The sequence below is a fragment of the Parus major genome, chromosome 2 (genome assembly GCF_001522545.3).
Source record: "Parus major isolate Abel chromosome 2, Parus_major1.1, whole genome shotgun sequence".
Classification (NCBI taxonomy): Eukaryota; Metazoa; Chordata; class Aves; order Passeriformes; family Paridae; genus Parus; species Parus major.
This window is the reverse complement of record NC_031769.1, coordinates 29969497-29987852: the sequence shown is the minus strand read 5'-3', so window position 1 is coordinate 29987852 and position 18356 is coordinate 29969497. Positions and strand designations below refer to the sequence as shown.

Below are 18356 nucleotides of genomic sequence, written 5' to 3'. Positions count from 1 at the left end.
TATCTTTTATATGAGAACCTCTGGGAAGTTACCAGCTAAGGCAAGAAGAGCTCTCTAAGACTACCAATAAGAAAATGATGAAGACACAAATGCTGAGCTGATGTCAAGTCTTGCAATTCCTCGTATCTGACAAGCTACTGCACCTGAGGAATGTGATGGCAATTATAAAATGGGAAGCTTCTGAGATCATGGAGAGACCTCACTATTGAAGGGCAAAGAATTTGGACAGAAACCATTTTTAATCTCAGTCTGTCAGCCTTAAGAAATACTTTAAAATAGTAACCTCAAGCAATTTTGAAATCAGGGGAGAAAAGTAAATGTAAATTAATAAACGAGATGTTTACCAGTTAATTCTTGTAAGCCTGTGTAATAACTTCAGCAAAACATGCCTCAGAAAGTATAATTTTATAAATTCATGAGATCCCATGGAAAAAAAGTAATTAATGGGGGCTTGCTTGGCCTTTGATAGTTTATTCAGCAAGGAAGCCAGAGAATTTTAACTGAATCTGGAATTTATTAAGGTCTTTCCCAATGAAAATATCAGCAGTATATCTTTAAATTATTTTATACAGGTTATTCCTTTATGATTTGGAGTGATCACTGACAGTATGTTGAAAAATACGTCAGGTGAATGACACGTGAAAAAGATGATGTTTCTCAGACTAATCACTTTCCAAAGGGTATTGACTCTAAAAGATGATTAATCTATAAATCTAAAATATTTAGTTTCTCACCACATGGTGGAGGATGTTTCTTATGTGCAGCAACCACTGTGGCTCTCATTCCTGAGAAATGAGGTGAAGCCCTCTTGCATTGCCTCTTTTCCCCCCTTGCAGTGGAGCACGCAGCAGCAGCCAGGGTGAGGTGGAGCTCTGCCTGCTGCTGAGGCCCTCAGGTGTAACCAAGGATTCCACACCAGATGAGGAATTCATTCTGACGGTGTGGGCTGCTGTTGTGCTGACCACACACTTCCACCCTCTCCAGCCACTTGTGGGAGACCTGAAAGTCCTCTGGCATAACACAGAGGGTCAGTAAGCCCTTGTTAAACATCCAGAACCTGATGGCTCTGTCTGGAAAGAAGATAATTTGGAAGCAGAAGACAGTTCAGTTTTTAGGTTCTGCAAATGAGAAACAATATGTATGGGTCAATAGATTTCAGGTGGTGATTGGCAGATCAGGAAGGAATGAAGCTCTGGCAGTGAGAGTAGGGGTTTGGACTATTCATAAGAACCTAGGAAAGCAGTACAGGCACCAGTCTGTTCACATGTGTTTGACTTCTGGGACTGACACTCTCATGAACATAGTACAATTGAGGAACTTATTTAGGACTTCTTTCACTGGGAAATTTTTCACCAACAAAGGTGCTTTTGAGGGCCAGGAGTGCCCCTCACTGATCTTGAGTGCTATATTCTAATATATTATATTCCAGTATATTCCAAAAACAGGCCAACATTCCTCACCAGCCAGAGCATAAGCACCAATAATAATTTTTATATGTAAGTGCCAGATGCAAGGTTCTTTTTAGGAAAGGGAGATAAGGTTAGTGCACCATGGCAATCCAGCTGTTGTCTCAGTGTGGGTACTCTCACAGTCTCCTTTTGAAGACTTATGTGTATGTTTTAACTTCATTTTATTAGTGTCAGAGAAGTCACTGGATTTAGCCAACGGTTTACCATTAAAAACATTCATTTTTATGAGATAACAGCTCAGGCTAGAGTTTTGTGAGAGAATCAGTACTGTTTTGGAGCCAAAGGACACAGAGAAAAACATTTTAAGTCCCATAGCACTGAGCAGAGAATCAATATATACCCATTCAGACAAAATCAAAAGCTGTCAAAAGAAAAATCCAGGGGGCAGAGTCTGACAGGCCAAATTTGTGTTACTTCAGCTTTGTCACTGTGAGTTACGTCAGTTCAGTCAGTCTTCCTGTAGCTGACGGGAAGTTGGCATAAAAACATAAAACAGGCAGAACCCCCCATCCCATACTGTATGCTCTGAGCAGTTCCTTGAGATGCAGCTGTGAGCTCAGGCCTGATCTAAACCATTTCCATGCAGTCAGCAAATTCAGAAGGACACCAGTTGAGATTGTCATGGTTATAGAACCACAACTGTGATTTTTCTCTAAGGCTTCACTGTGGCTCATTTAAACTCCTAGGACTCCTAGGAGCTGAGCCCTCCTGCATTCACTTAGGTGTGCTGTGGAGAGTGCTCATCTTTAGCTCTCTATATGTAGAATTCTGAATGAAATAATCTCCTTGCAGTTAACACTAAACAAAATGATGCTGCTTAAACCTTCCAAAAAAAAAAAAAATAGATGAGGCAAAAATCCTACCACATGGATAAAATCTGGCAAAACACGTGAATCTTAAATATTGTTTTGTGGCTATTGAGCATAAATATTATTTATGGGAAAAATTTTAAAAGTAATTAACATCTACAATTTAAAAAAAGATAGTATTTAAGAATGTAAATAAACTCGGCAGATCACGCAAAAAAAAAAAAAAAAAGTTTGTCTTATCTTATTTTTCAAATGAGAATTACAGTGATTCCTCTTAGCTACAGTGTCACACACACAAAAAATAAAAATTCAAAGTATGATTCCAAGGTAGAAACTGCTGAACAAAAGATAGATTTTTTTCTGGCATGGTATGGCTGTTTTATGCCATAATCTGTTCTTAATTTAACTCATCTGTCCCAGGGAAGATCGTTGTAATTGAAAAGTGATCCTCTGGTAGCAAAGAGCTAGGGAAAAAGAGGTACATTTCTATATCATGAAGGTGATTTGGGGAGTGTCTAAAGACATTATATAAGACATCCTGAGTAAGTGTATATCCTAGTAAAAATTGACTTAGTATGGATCAAAGAGAAAGGAACTAAAAGTAAAAACCATTCTAGTTTAAGAGCAGAATAAGATAACTTCGTGTATACTCTCAAAAGAGGAAGTAATATCCAAACAAGGTAAATTAAATAAAATATAAACTCTGGCAAGTTAAATGCAAACTCCCAATGAAGCAAACTAAAGGAAAGTCTGAAGAGTAACATATTAAAGGCATAAAAGCTAATAATAAAAAGATCTTTCAAAATACATCAGAGGAAATGATCAAAGCATAAAAGGAGCATCAAGGAAGGTAGACCACAAAAGCAAAATGAACTATTTATATCTGGGTTCACTAGAGAAGTGTCAGTGAGATTTTATTACTTGCAGATGAACTATCCTAAACTGAATCAGTGCTAGAACAGATACACCAAACATTGCCAAATTTCTAAGAGCAGATGATTTTTGTCTGCTAAGTTCCAGGGAAATACGATTAGGATGTTGTTAAAGGAATAGATATTGAGCATATTCTACAGCTTAACTCAGCAAGAGGTAGAGAAGGCAAGAAAAGCAGTTCCCCTTTTGGAAACCACAGGAGGTACAGTAAGCCTGTATGGCAAAATTGAAAGCAGCAACAATCACTGATGGAATTAGTAAGCATTTAGGTAACAGTCATTTGGGTAAGAGTTAGGTCTTAACACTTACAAAGATGGCAATCCTTTAAAATTTACTAGAAGTTTATGAAGGAAATTAGGGAAGAGGGATCAAGTGATTTCCCTCTGCAAAGAAGGTCTTCCAACAATTTTATCCAAGTGCTCAGAAGAACCTAGGCTCTTGGGAGAAGGTCCTTTCACAGATTAACAATACATCAAAAGCAGGATACACATAATAATATCGGTGAATTTTCACCATGGAGGAATTCTCCTAGTCCAAAAGATTAGGCAGACTACAAGTAGATTTAGGTGATAATGTTTGCTGATGATGCCAAATTGCCCATACTACTCAGCTGTAAGACCCATAACAGCATTTCTGTGTGGAGAACAAGGCAAAAAACATAAACACAGAATACACAAAATGAGGGAGGACAGCTTTAACTGTTTTAACAGTGACGGCTGTGACTGAGAGCTTAGAGTTAATGGCAGAGGAGTAGAAAGCCACAGAAACAAAACATCCCCAGTATTAACTACTGTGCAAATTCACAATGTGCCCAGCACCTGGATGCAGCTTTTATTCCATCTCAAAGGAACTACAAAAAGCAGAGAGGAGCAAAAATCATCAAAGGTAAGAAATTATTTTCATACCAGAAGGAATACAGAGTCTTGAGAAGCTCCAGCCTTTAAAACCAGAAATGGGTCAAAGATTATGACTAAGAAAAAAGGTGGTTTTCTTTCTCACAATACAAGACCTAGGGATTTCCCAGTGGTTTTATTGGTTAATAAGTAAAAACAGAGTGATGCCTGATGAGGCTGTGGGATTCACTACCCAAGTGCCAGAAGCATAAGCTGGTTCAAAAAGGTTTTGAAAAGTTTACACCTGTGTATGTATTCTCGAGGCTTTTACACAGGGTGGGCTGGACACAGCAGTTGGGATTTATCAACTCACCAGGGCAAGGCTGGCTCCCAACACAATCTTCTCCTGGTTCTCCTCCTTATGTACCCACCACCAAGGATGAGAAGAAGGTGGGCAAGAGAAGGGTGCAGGTGGCTGCAGGCTGACCTGGGAAAGCTGTCCTGCAGCTCCTGAGCCTGAAGGGGATTGTAAGCCCTGTGGGGTATGGCAAGGTATGTGCTGTGTACTCAGCACAGCTGAGGTAGATATCCAAATAGTGAAATGCCAAGGGGAGCTTTATGAATTAATAGACAAATATGGCAAGTGACCCTAAATGGCAGCTAGCTGTACCCCATGATTCAAACATTTGCTCTCACTTGCAATTTGATTGAAACTGCAACTGGTAACACTAAGAGTAAAAATTATACTTTGTTTTCATTTCCATTTGAGTAAAATCTATGCTCAGATGAACCAGAGCCATAAATCAAGTCAAATAAGTCAAATTCTGATAAATGTCATTCTCAAGATTTACTGCTTCCTGTAAAAATAGTAAGTGCAAGATATCTCCCTCCACACCCTTTTCTTTTTCCATTTTAAGAAGAAACATACAGAAGCTCCAAGGTATCAGGGACAGCAGCATACTGAATATTTTCACAGCACGATTTCTGAAACAGATGTCTGGCCAAAGCAAAATTCTAATCAGCTAAATCTGTATCTCACACAGGGAACAGTTATCAACACACAAAAGTTCTGGTAGTTAGAAATGTTTTATAGGGCATGCCTGTTCCTTTAATTGCATCTCTCTTCAAATCCCCGTTAGCACCATACATGTTTCCTCTCCTATACACAAACTCTTTTTTTCTATAGCTGTACTCTTCCAAAGTCTATAATCAAGATTCAATTGGATCTTAAAATGCAGAGTTACGCTTTGGTAAAATAAAACACCAAAAGCATAGCAGCTTTTCACGTTTTTCTTCATTTACCCTGCCAGAGAAAATCAAGTGAAAAAATAATCGGCACTGTCACTTGAAGAAAAGAAAGAAAGAGAGAAGAAAGAAATAAAAATACTTAATATGGGCTTTAGCCAGGAGCATTTTATCCATCAGTGGTAAATGAGTCAGATATGAGTTGGCCAGGAAAAGAGCTGCTTTACCCAAAATCTGAGTTTAAAATGAGTCATCTCACTCCAACACCAATATATCCTCCAACATAACTGGCCAGAGTTTCCCGCAAAGAGACTCTTGCTGCTGCTCTTCATCTGGAGGCCTGACTATCCGGAGCTGAAGTCGACAGGATCTCTTCCATTGAATCAGTGAAACAGGCTTGGAGTTGCAGGCCAGAACTATCAGCCTGGCTGACCGTGGTGGGAATTAAGAGGAAACAAAATGACTCCTGGTGTAATGAAGGAACCCTTCAGGCTGCCCCATCAGCTACAGTGCTTCGTGTTCTGCTCCCACCCTACCTGTCACCAACAACTTTCCCAAATGAACACTCAAGGAAAAAGCTTGCAGCAGGTCTTTGGAAGGTGCCCCCTCTATAGCAATAGGAGGAAGGGCACACCTTACAAAAGAACATGACTCCTCACATCCCTGCTGCCCTCTGTTTGCCACAGGAAGTGGCTGGAGAAGGGGCATTGCATGCATGGGTCTTTATTACAAGCATTAAAAAATGAAATAGCAAAGCTGAACTCGTCTCTACATTGCCACTGTTTGTGTTGGTATGTACCTCTGAGACAGATGGCGTGCTTATGTGAAATGAAGTAAATTATACAGAACCCTAGGCACACAATGTGCACAGACTCACTCCCCAGACATTCCATGATGGATTTGCATTCACACTCAAAGTGCAGGCAGGCTCTCAGGTCTCCCCACAGCTGAGAATCTTCAGCTCTCAGGGGGACCGCTTCAGAGAGATCATTTCTGATTCCATATTGTTCCTTACATTCATCAGGAAGAAAATAAAGAAAATGATGCTCAGAAGCCTCAGAAAACCTATCAATTTTGATCCAGTGGGACAGAATTTTGCTAGTCCTGTCACTCTCTGATGGCAACTTGGCTTCATGTGACTTCTTTGAGAGCTAAAAATGTAGGAAGAGATTTCAGGACGCATGCGTGCGTAGGCTTTTTTTTTGTGCTGCCAACAAAAGTCTGCAGCACCACAGAAGATATTCCAAACGAAGTCATTTTTCCACAGAACAATTCATCACAATGGATTCATCCCTACAAGAGTCCAAAACTGATGAAGTGTAATGAATCTGGAAGCCACATGAATTCCACTTGTGTACATTTCAGTACATCCATTTTTTCCCATGTTTCTCAGCACCACCCTGAAATTCTGTTTTCAGAATGGGTAGAAACTGTCATAGGTTATCAGTTGGTAGGTAATAAGCACAAAATTAAGTGCAGTGTTATTCAAAGGAGTAGGAGTAGGAGTAGCAGTTGCTCTTGGTAGTTGTAGTTTTGAGTGGAGGCACATAACAAATAAAATTTTTGGTTATTCTTAGCAATGTAAAAACATACAAAATTAGCCATGCCCTTTTCCATACAATTTATAGCTTTAATTTGCTTGACTGCAGTATTTCCAATAATTTAAGTAAAATTATTTATATTTCAGAGCAATGCACACACAAGTGGGAATTTTTCTGTCCCTAGCTTGCAGAAGTGTCTTGTAACTGTCAGAAACTTATATGAAAAACTACATTATGCCTTAGCTGAGCACTGATTAGCACAGTCACAAATCTAAAACACATTTTGTGTTCATCATAGATTCTTCTAAGCTTTGATGAAGCTGTCTGCAATAATCCTAGCACAAGAATAGCCATGGCACATTAAAATGTAAGTACAATTGGAAAGGTAATTATGATAATACTGTGAACTTTACTAGCTAGCTCTACTCCCTGTGTGTCCCTTTGAGCCATCCCTCAGTTCTCTGACAGATGAGTGTTGCCACTGTTGTGCCAAACACATCCATAGCTCTGAGCATTGCACTAGTCCCCTGGGCGCCTATCAGTTCAGTTCTGATTAAAAGACACAACACAGGAGGAAAGAAATGAACCAGCTAAGAAGCAGTCACAACGTAGGAGCCATGGATCTTTCTGGCTCCACTCCCACCACTGCTGTCCCTATGCACAGCTCCCTCTTTTCTCTACTGTCTTTCCACAGCCTGATGAGCTGATGAGTCTCCTTATAAGGCTTTTTTTCATCTTCCCTCCTCCCTCCCCTGTTTTTTGTGTTTAATGGAACCCAAGTGGTTCCACTACATTTTGTGTCTTTCTCTACTGGCAAAGACCAGGAAAGTTTGTCCTTAAAACAAAAAAAAATAGGAAACTCCAAAAACTTCTGGAGTGGCTTTTCTGATTATAGATGACACAATATTCAGTGGCTACTGAGTTTTTTTCATGTGTAATTGGCAAAACACACAACAGCATTTAATGCATCATTTTCTTAATTTGGCAGTTGAAAGCAATCTTCACTAATGTAAAAAGCAGACGACAAGCTGAAAAACCAGAATTCTCATTCTTTGCTGGTGTACCTCCATCTTAGCACATAGAAAATGTTGGCCCTAATCCTGGTCAGGATTACTTTAAGTTTTATACTGGCACTGTTCACATTTCTTCCAGGGAAGGAACTTTTAATGCCTGTCTAGTATCACTTAATAATTATTTAAGTCCATCCTTATTAAATGAATCTTGCTGTTTGCTGAACGCCTTCCTAGCAAATTAAAACTAAAAGAGATTTGAAAAGCTCTTCTCTAATGAGAAGAATATGGTTGATTACACTTGACCATGTCTATTTATCTCATATGGATATTGCACTTTTTATGCAGTAGCAAGAATTAGACATGGGAAGAAAATAAAGTTCTTGTACTAGTCATGGACTTTATAACAGAAAGAGAGACACCAAACTCAAAAAATTGTTACCATAAAATATCTTTGCTTCCAGTATTAAGTGAGAGAACTGAAACCCAGGGATGAAAAATTCCAGGTATCTCAATTAGCAGATAATTTTGAAACAACCCTTAGTCTTCCTTTCTTCTTCATTTCACTTGGCTGGAGTGAAAGCCTTGCTCTCTGTAATAATTTCATGCACTTACCTGCTGCCTTCCTGAGGAATACACTGCTCAACATCCACTGAAAGAGAGGCCATAGCAGATACTGTTTCTGTCTCCTCCCTCTCTTGCTTCTGAGACTCGGCCAGAGCACAATCCACTGGCACAGAGTATGGCTCCACTGACTTCCAGTACTTGCCTAAGGAAAACACACATAATAATTTATGGGAATTTTAGCTAGCATGGTGGTACAAGAACAGTAATCACTTAGTTCAACACTGAGTGATTATAATTTAAAATCACTGTGGTGTGAGCAGTACAGTTGAAATTTCAGACTGCAGTGAAGAGCTCTGTTTCTGAACCTAAGAATGCCAAGTTGGAAAGTGCTTTCATTCCAAGAGCTGTGTCACACCCTTCCCCAGAAGGTAATAAACTGAAGGAGTAACACACAGACTAATGAACACAGATTGTCAGGAAAGCTGTTGGCTTTATCTACACAAGGTGATGGGAGTTCAGAGCAGGGTTAATAACTAGAAGCTCTGATATGCCACACAGTTGATGCAGAGACAGCAAAATGTAGAAAAATGGACATTGTTGTACAAAGTGCTCACACAGCACTGTCTTGAAAAGGAAAGAAGTCAGAAATGCCAGCTCAGACTGAAGTGGCGTTGCCAGAACAATCAGGTTTGTTAGTCCTGGATGTTCTTTCTCCTCCAACCTCAGGGCGTATACTAGAACAATAATTTAGTTAAAACTTTCATATATGAACTGGCTGTTTCTGGAAAGCTGCCAAGTATCATAAGGGATACCTGGATTCCTGGTCTGCTATGTAAAAATACAGCAGTGGATTAAAAGCATGAGTACTTTCAGATTTCTGCCTGCAACGGAAGAAGCTCATCAAGCAATGCAAAAAATAACAGCAGGTGACTCATCCTAAACATATAAAATTATCTGCTACTGCACAGCTATTAAGAAGTAGTTTAATTATTGGAAACCACATAAGAAGTACGAATTTACATAAATTTTTCTTAACAGTCCAGTAAAACACTGAGCACTCACTAATTGCCAGGTGGATGACACCTGGGAATTAGGAGCTTTGGGAAGTCTGGGAGCTCTGGACCAGAGCTTACTCAGAGTTTAGCAAGAAGCTTTCAGCAGCTGCTGCTGAGGTTGGATCAGGGTACTTATCTGGGAATTAGACAGCGGGTTTCAACAGCTGTGAAAGAGAGGGGATCAAGCAGGGGACCTTTCCAAGGACCAAAAGGAGGATTTTGGCAGCTGGGCAGCAGGCTGAGTTGAGGTGCTTATCCAGAGGGTAGCTGGAGGCTTTGACAGCTGGGAGGCCAGGCCAGCAGTGGTGCTGCCTGTGCTGCAGAAAGGCTGCTGAAAACTCCCTCTTTGGTAACACAGCTCTCAACACAGTTTCAGGCTTTTGGAAGGATGAACTTTTCCCTCCAGTGAGAAAACAGCTGTCAATAAAGTCTGAAAATGTCTTTATTCAAAAACATCACTGCAAGATGAAAGCCCAAGTCAATCTAAAAGAACAACCAGTGAGCATGGCCAGAGTGTTTCTTTGAACTCTAATAGCGTGCACGTTTGAGTAGTTAGCAGAATCTTTAAATAACGGGGACCTTCTGGGGATAAAATGTAAAGTGTATTAAGTATCCTACAAAGTTGAGATTAAGTGTTAGGAGGTTGGCTTTGCTCCAAAAACATGAAAGACAGAGCTAAAAAGTTATGCACATAACAGTAGGCTCAATGATTGGAGCCTGGCAAATTTTATAAAAACAAGACAAAAATATTCTCTATTATTACTGTGCTCAGAGACCATATTCTCTATTCATTAAAAAATACATTAAAAACAAACAAAAAAGTTATATGAGCATTCCAAAATGTTCTCACAGATCCTATGTGCAAAAGTCAGGCTTTGCAATATACACCCAATTCAAACCCTATAATTTATGAGCTAAATGTTCACAGAGTGGGTGGGGTTTTTGTTGCAGAAACAGATGTGCAAGAAAAATCAAATCTGTTGGCATGGGAATAATACCCCCTCTTGCCTATAAAAGAAATGAACCCATGTTCACTGCTGGAGTTTTCAAGGGCTTTTATTCATAAAATAAAATATTAGTACCCAGCTACCACTGTGTTGCTCTCCTGCAGCAACAATAAAACAGCATCAGTGAGGATTTCTACATCACATTTGTTCATTCACACACAGGCTTGCACACCAGCTGCCCCCTGAATCCTGACTTTCTTGTAACATTAAAACTCAGGGCCAATTTGAGCACATTAGTGGGCTCTCTGTGCCCATTTAACTGCCCTTCACTCCCAAGCGATTGGTGGTGTTCTTTGTTTGAGAGCTGTGTTATGAGAGGGGCTTCAGTGACAGGGAGAGCAGAGTCAGGCCAGGAGGCAGGTGGCAGCCCATATACTGCACTGGAGGGTCCTGGAGAAAGGAACTACATGGCAGCATGTTTGTGGTTTGTGGGGGGAAATGTTTAAGCAGTCAAAATTAGAAATAGCATCCAGGTAGCAGCAGGTACCTCATGCAAAGAGGGCTCTGTGATGCTTGTGAAAAAACAATGATAGGTTTTTCTTTAAAAACAGAAAACTGTACTTTACAAACACCTTGGGTAAGCAGAAGAGCTTTGCCAGCTTCTTTTTATCCAGGACGACATTTATTTGCTGTACACAAAACATACAGGCCTTGAATGTGTGTTCAGCCAAAGGATTTGCAGGCAAAGACTTATGGAATGGGGAGGCAATCACAGCACGCAGCTGCAGAGGAGCTTTGTTAGGAGGTATGTTGTGGATTGATAATTAAAAGAAGTCAAAAAGCATTGGCCTCAAACCACTCCAGTCTTTGAAAATGACATTTCTACTGTGCCCTACTGGAATGTGAAATTTTACCAGTGCTGTTACATTCATTGAGAAGAACTTGGTGGAGCTCAAGGGAAAGAATGAAGCATACTTCTGGTTTCATTCATACAAAACTTGAGCAATCATGGATCGCAAGAAAACACCAATGAAACCAAATCAGTCTTCTTCTAGGTATGCTTTGGCTTTCAGCATGAAAATGTGCTTAAGCCTCCCTCAAAGATTTGTGTGAGCACCGACTATTACCAGGAAATAATAAAAGGGAATGTTTCTCTAACTCCTATAGGCATTTGTAACTGCCTTTCATAGATTTGCACATGCTGTACCGTGGCTTGATCGAAAAACAATGTTTGGGGTTGGTATTCTGCTGTTGAACAGGATTGCTCAGAAATAGCCTATTACATGGGTGTGGAAAATACTAATTCCAAATATATTACATTTTCAAAGGAGCTTTGGATCACTGTCAATACAAAACATTTATAGATCTTCTATTCTAGTTAGAAAAAAAAAAGTAGTCTCTTAGTTTCTAAGTATTGTAGCTTCAAGGTTTTGCAAAAGCACAGAGAAATACAAACCCAATATCCAAAGGCAGTGCAATGATTCAAACAAATCAAGCTTTCTCCGTACCTATTGGGGTGCTAATCAACAGCCTAATGCTCTGCAACTTGCCTAACTTTCTTAAGTATTGAACAGGTACTTGATTCTTTTAGACCTAAATATGCATCACAAAGCTTCATTGAACTTCATCAGGGCTCCCTTCTGTCATCCAAGCATATTCCTTTCTAATGCCTGGTCTCTCTCCAGATAAAGTGAGGTAAATATAAATTTTTAGGTAGCTGCAAGAAAAGGCAGAATGTTGTGTGGAAGTCCAAACTCTGAACAGCCTGACTAAGGTTTCAGAACAGCCCACTGGACTGCATGACTGTACCAGTTCAGCTGAAATCTAGCTGTGGCAAAATTAAGCCATTCTGCAGAACTCTGGACTATGTTCTCAGATTTACACTATATATTTGTTCCTAAATCCACACCTTCTCTCTCAACAGCCATCATTTCTGTGTATTCCAGTTCTTCTGTTCATCCGTTTCTCAATTCAACCTTTTTTTGGTTTCACATCCATTTTTCATTACATACATGTTTTATTTCAAACACAATTTCATCTCTTTTCCTTTGTCTGTGGTCTGTGTAGCATTCTGCCCTTATTATCATTCATAAATCTGTTTTATCTTGCACAGTACATGAATCTCCTAAACCTGCTGACTCCCTCCAGATCATTAACAGATTATTAACAGGGAATTTTATCTCATGAACTATCCAAGAATGTACCACTCAGCACAAAGGACTTATTGGAATATATCATATACAGATTATTTAATTAGAGCTTCTCATATATATATGTCTACTGGACATGCATGATGAGTTATATATCTACAATGAATTTTCTTTGTCACTTTGCAGCTAAAAGCAGATGGAGAAATACTGTATGAACAGTGAACTGGGCATGGTGTCCCTTTTAAAACCTGCATTTATTTTATGTAGATGAATCCCAACCATTTGTGGTTCATCTCAAATGAAGGAAAACATTTGTTATTCATTTGTTATTCTAAAGCAAACAGTAGAAGTCAGGAAGCTCCCACTGTCTCAGTAAAATGGCAGAGACCAGAAGATTAGAGAATTTAAGGGATGTGTGCTCAGTTGGATTAAAGCAATTGATGGCACAAAGTTCTTCAGTGAGAAAATGCCCTAAAGCATCTGGGTATTTAAGGGTCAGAGAACACAAATGAAGTAATAATGTACCCCTCTGTCTCAGAAACAATAAAATATAATTTTTCACACTGCTCCATGGATCAGTGCCCATGAGGAGCTTTTTAGCTTTATCTCAAGCTCCTGTGAATCTCAAAGTGAGTACCTTGTAAAGGGCTGCAGAAACAGAATCTGATCAAACTGTTTGTTAGAGCTCTAATTGACCTGTCTGTTCCTGTCCCTCACTGACAAACATCTATTTCATCCAAGCTGCTCTGGAATGAAAAAAATTTGGGAATATTCAAGGAATCAGAAATGTTTAAATAATTTTAATGGGTTACTTTTTCAAGGCTAAATACTTGGCAGACAGAAAGAAATATTGAAGAAAAATAAATCATATACATATACATATAGATAGATAGATATAGATATATTAGACACACCATATGAATTTACACATAAAACATTTTCCCACTCTTTTCTCTGAAACAATAATGTCTATGACATTAATTAATAATAAAAAATAACCCCAAGCCCATTATCCCACCAACTGAAACTGAGAAACATACTTTGAATTTCAGTGGTCTTTTTTAAAGAAGCTATTGCATTCATATTGGGAATTTGGTGCACAATATCTTCCGGGAGAGGTTCCAGCTGAAAGAATAGAATAGAATAATATAAATAGTCAATAAGCCACAGGGACATAAAACAAACTGAAACAATCTAATCCTCAGGAAAAACTCAGCCCAAGAACTGGTTAATATGTTGCTGGTATCAGTTCTAAATGTATAGTCATGATTTTGTTTTCTGTTTTCCAGCCATGTAATTGAATTCCAAGGGGCTTTTCTATTGGCTGCAAGACTAATCTATGGAGTCTCTGAAGCAGGTGCATGTCTGTGTATTATTCATTAAAAAATGCTAGTTATTTGTGTAATTTTTGTAGGTTCCTCACAAACCAAATTCCACTGCGTCTGTATATGCAGCTGGGCACTCCAAACAAAACCTTGCTGAAGCTGCACTGGAACCAAAGTGTGCACTCTATTATCTTTATTTTTCTGATGTTATTTCATCTAACCATCTTAATACATTTTAAGGTTTATAGGGGAAAACATAAAACACAGCTGCTTTTACTAGCTTAACATTAACTTCAAATAAAGTAGTAAGTAAAAAAATGGTTATGCAGATTAGCAGTAAATTTCCCTAAGTATGTTTTTTACAGAATCAGCTGCATTTTAATTTCCTAATGTTAATGGAGTATTCTTTGAGTAGGCCTGCACTAGCAGAAAGAAGTGTTCAGTTACTGCATAGTTATTTTTGCTCTGCAATGGATAAATATAAAAAGTAAACTGTATTTTGAATGTCATCCACATGTGCCTTTTTGTCCACCCTCCACACATTTTCTCCTAGGAAAAAAAGGGTAAAAAATTGATTGGGCTAAATGTTTCTCCTTGCACTGTAATAGCTATATTCTCCTTGAACTAGGTGAAGAACCATGAAGTTTTTCTGCTTCCCCACATAAATTGCCATGGCTTGCGTCCCGAGGAGTAGCAACTGTGTCAAGGTGGACAAAAAAGAGCTATCTCAACACCAATCTCTCCTGTCTAAAGCTAAGGAAGTTCAACCACCATTGACAGGAGACATCTGTACTGCAGACAAAACTCCTTTCTTAAGTCTGCCTGCATCTATTTTAAACTTGGGAAGCCCACCCAAGGAGCTTCCTTTGTGAAGTTAATAGCTCAGTAGCCATCATATACTGTCCTCCAGGTTGCTACCGCTGCATCACTACTCACCAGCTAGATAAAATCAACTTTGATCCAAGCATACATAGTGGGAAGTAACTGCAGTGTGGATACTCCCTCGGTGGTGCTATTTTAAGCAAGCTCAGCTACAAATCCCAAAACTTCTGGGATCCTGCCACTACAATCAGCAGTGAATGTCTGTCAGCGATAAAGACTTTGCAAATATCACCAGTCCTTTGGAGTCTTGGTTACTAAAATGAATAGGGCTGTTCATGTCATTATTTCCTTAGAAGCCCATATGGGACTGCAGCTGGAAGATTTTCTTCTGGCTAGAAACAATAGCGCTATGTTTTGTTTTCAAATAGCATAAATCAGTCCATTCTGCTCAGTGATCAACTGCGCAGAGAAGTTCTGGTTGGACCTGACTGGGTCCCAGTGCTACTTGGTTAGCAAAGAGGCCAAAGTGCAAACAAAGACTGTTCCTAACCTGTAGGTATGGTGGATTAGCACAAAGACAGCAGTTACAATGCAAATAATATTTCAAACACTTTGCAATCCTTGAACCCCATCTACTTTATCATCTTCATAGGTGGATCTATTTGGTAACTCCTTCAGGTGCCTGGGGGGAAACTGCATTTTTACAAAAATGCCAACAAACATATCAAGCTTTATAGATTTTAGAACAATGATCCATGTAATAACCTTAATAATCCACAGCTTGAGTTATGCAGATAAATAGCATTTGCTTTATCACTAGTCATTTTCTTTTCGAAGTAATCTATCATTTGGCCAGGAAGAATAGAAAACCCTGAAGTTCTGTTTGGTCATGCTGGGTGCAGGAATGCATAAGGGGCACCAAAGAGTAAGAGTTTAAGGTTCTGTTTCATCAGTTCCTAATTCCTAAGGATTTGATGACCAATTCACTTCCCTGAAACAGAGCCTGGAGCTCCAGGCCATAGCAGCAGGAATAATAGTAAAAGGTATGGAATTGCCAGACTGCAGTGCGTGAGAGCTGTGTCTTGGTTTGCCCTTTAAGAATAAGGTTCTTTAGGCAGACCTTTTGTACTAATTATATGCAGATCCTTTGTACTAATTATTAAGATGGCAAGAACCGATGTAGAGACAGTTAGAGGAGATTTTATATTAAAAGGTGGATATTTTGTTGCCCTCCTTAAAGTTGCATTTTTGCAAGAGCCAAAACACAAAATATTTGATTTTCTCTAATATATCAAAACCACCTCTTTATTTATCAGTACAGATTTAAAAAAAAAAAAAAGTAGGCTGCATTTGAATATGTAGACATATCAGGTGAATATTTAGAAATGACAGATATGTTTTTAGAAATCAGCATAAACTGATAAATCCTAAAAAGAAGAAAAAGGGTAAAACATCCAACACCTATCCCAATCATTACTCCATCTGTTAGCACTACTAACAGTTGTAGGTGATGAGAGTATAATGGGCATGTTTGATCATTTTCTTAGCTCCTTTTTTTCCTAAAAAATTTATTTTACATCCCAAGCTTGGCTGAGGCAGGTTCCTAAGCCTTTCTGTCTCCTCATTCTTAAGTACAGCCCAACAGACCTTGGACCCTCTTTCATATCAGGGAAATTTTATCAGGCTCCACAAGTGAGTTCACTACATCATATATCCTGCATAGCCCAAAATGAGGTTCCATTAAGAAATCACTGCAGAAATAAAGCCAGTGGGTTATGGCAGCTATTTCTATATCCTTTGAAATGAGACTGTCTGCATTCAAAAGGAGGATTTTTCTGGCAGTTATCCACTCTTTGCATACAACTGTATAGACACAGAAGTGTCCCTGGAAAATATCAGCAGTTATACTGAGTTCTGAACAAAAGAAATTACTCTACACCTGGCATACATGGCACCATCACCTTCCCTCCTACACTTGCTGGCATTCAGATCATGAAGTCTATTAAATCTGGAGGCTAACAGAAAAGAAGCTGAAAGGAGCACTGGAAATACACCATCAGGAAAGAAATTGTTCAGAACAGTTCAAGTCTGCAGAAATAACCAAACCACTGGAGAGACAGTTTGGACCAGACACAAAGGGTCACATTTTCAAAGCTTTTACATGGCTGAATTGGGCTTTTGTGTCCTAAGTAGAAGATTAATGTAGAAAATGAGTCCACTAATCATTTTCAAAATAGGAAAAACAATGTAAATGGAAAAAAAAAATCACTTGGTATGCCAAAATCTGCCAGAGGCATATCAACAAATGTTTGAAGAAGGAATTAATGATGGAAATTTCATGTGCCCAGAAAGGGATCTGAATTGATCCTTGGGAACGTGGAGAGAATCTGAAACTACAAAAGTGAGTATTGAGCTGAAAATTCTAGCAATATCCATGTTGTCTTTATCACTGTCGTGTTTTAAAGTACCAAGATCAGCTTCACTGAAGAATGTTGCAGAGTGCAGTTAGAGATTACTGACAAACGAGGCAAGTGGAAGCAGAAGGTAAAGAGGATGGAGAGTCTGCCAGAAGCAGAGGAAGGGGAGGAGGCAAGCAGGCTCCTCAAGGTTGCCAGGGCTGCAGAGGGAAAAATTACAACCACCCCTTTCTTGGTTACACTATGTAAAAAACCCATCAGCATAAAGACTGAGCTTTGTGTCTCTTAATGTTGCCTATGATTATAGAAGAGTAAGTTCAAAGATCTCACAAGTCTTATATTATGTGTTCTTATAAGAAATTTTCTCAGAGTTTCTGCACTCTTTGCTTGCTTATGTATGAGCATTTCAGGCAGGTATTTTTGTGATCAAGGGTTACAATGCAGTAAATAAACAAATCAGATTTCATCAGGGAATAAGTTCAAAGACACAAAGGGCCATTAAGGTCATTAGCACTTGCCACTCCCTGAAAACCAAGCGATACCTTGGAATTATGTAATTTTGGAATCAGAATATTCTTTTCCTTGGCCAAGCCACTTCCTGAGTAGCACTGCCCACCTTGGGAACTTTGATGTCACCGTGCTGACCTCTGGCACACACATTCCTCCAGCTTCCTATCCCATCCAAATCTCTATTTCTAGACTCTGCAAGCAGCAGTTGACAGGTGGTTTAGACTCGGTGTTAATTATTTTCTAGTATTAGAGTCAGATTAACAACGAGGATGTGAGATTGTGAGCAAGTTTACCATGCAATTTAAAATTGATCTCAGGCCATATTCACTTCCATGAATATTTCCATTTTGGAGAGAGAAATGCTTACCTGTTCTGGTAAATAAACCCTTTTAATGCCCTATTGGCAGAGCTCACTGCCTAGCTGGCGAGCAGACCCAGATTGACACTGAATTCCACAAAGGAGAAAATGCCAACTTTTCATCATCAGCAGGAAAGCTGCAGAGTACAAGCTTTCCACTTAAATTACCATCCCCTCCTAAATGCCAGCTCAACAGATTGTGAGAAAGAAGCACATACTTCACACTCTGCAAGAAAATTGTCCGGTGTAAGTTTTCAAGCACGCTTGGGAGCCAACCAATCACAATGTTTTGTCATATTCTGCTTCAGACTGAAATTTAAGCCAGAAGAGTATTTACTAGAAGATGTTAAATTTAGTCACTTAAA

General features: G+C 39.1%; 1 protein-coding gene across 13 annotated transcripts in view; it reads right to left on the bottom strand.

Moving 5' to 3' along the window:
* The window catches only part of HDAC9 (histone deacetylase 9), a 457012-nt gene that overhangs the window by 7196 nt on the left and 431460 nt on the right, over window positions 1–18356 (bottom strand). For all 13 annotated transcript variants that reach the window (XM_015618303.1, XM_015618309.1, XM_019005657.2 and 10 more), the window contains 2 exons: window positions 13600–13684; window positions 8456–8609 (listed from right to left, as the gene is read on the bottom strand). In XM_015618303.1, coding sequence (XP_015473789.1) covers window positions 8456–8609; window positions 13600–13684 — 239 coding nt within the window. The remainder of the gene's footprint in view (window positions 1–8455; window positions 8610–13599; window positions 13685–18356) is intronic.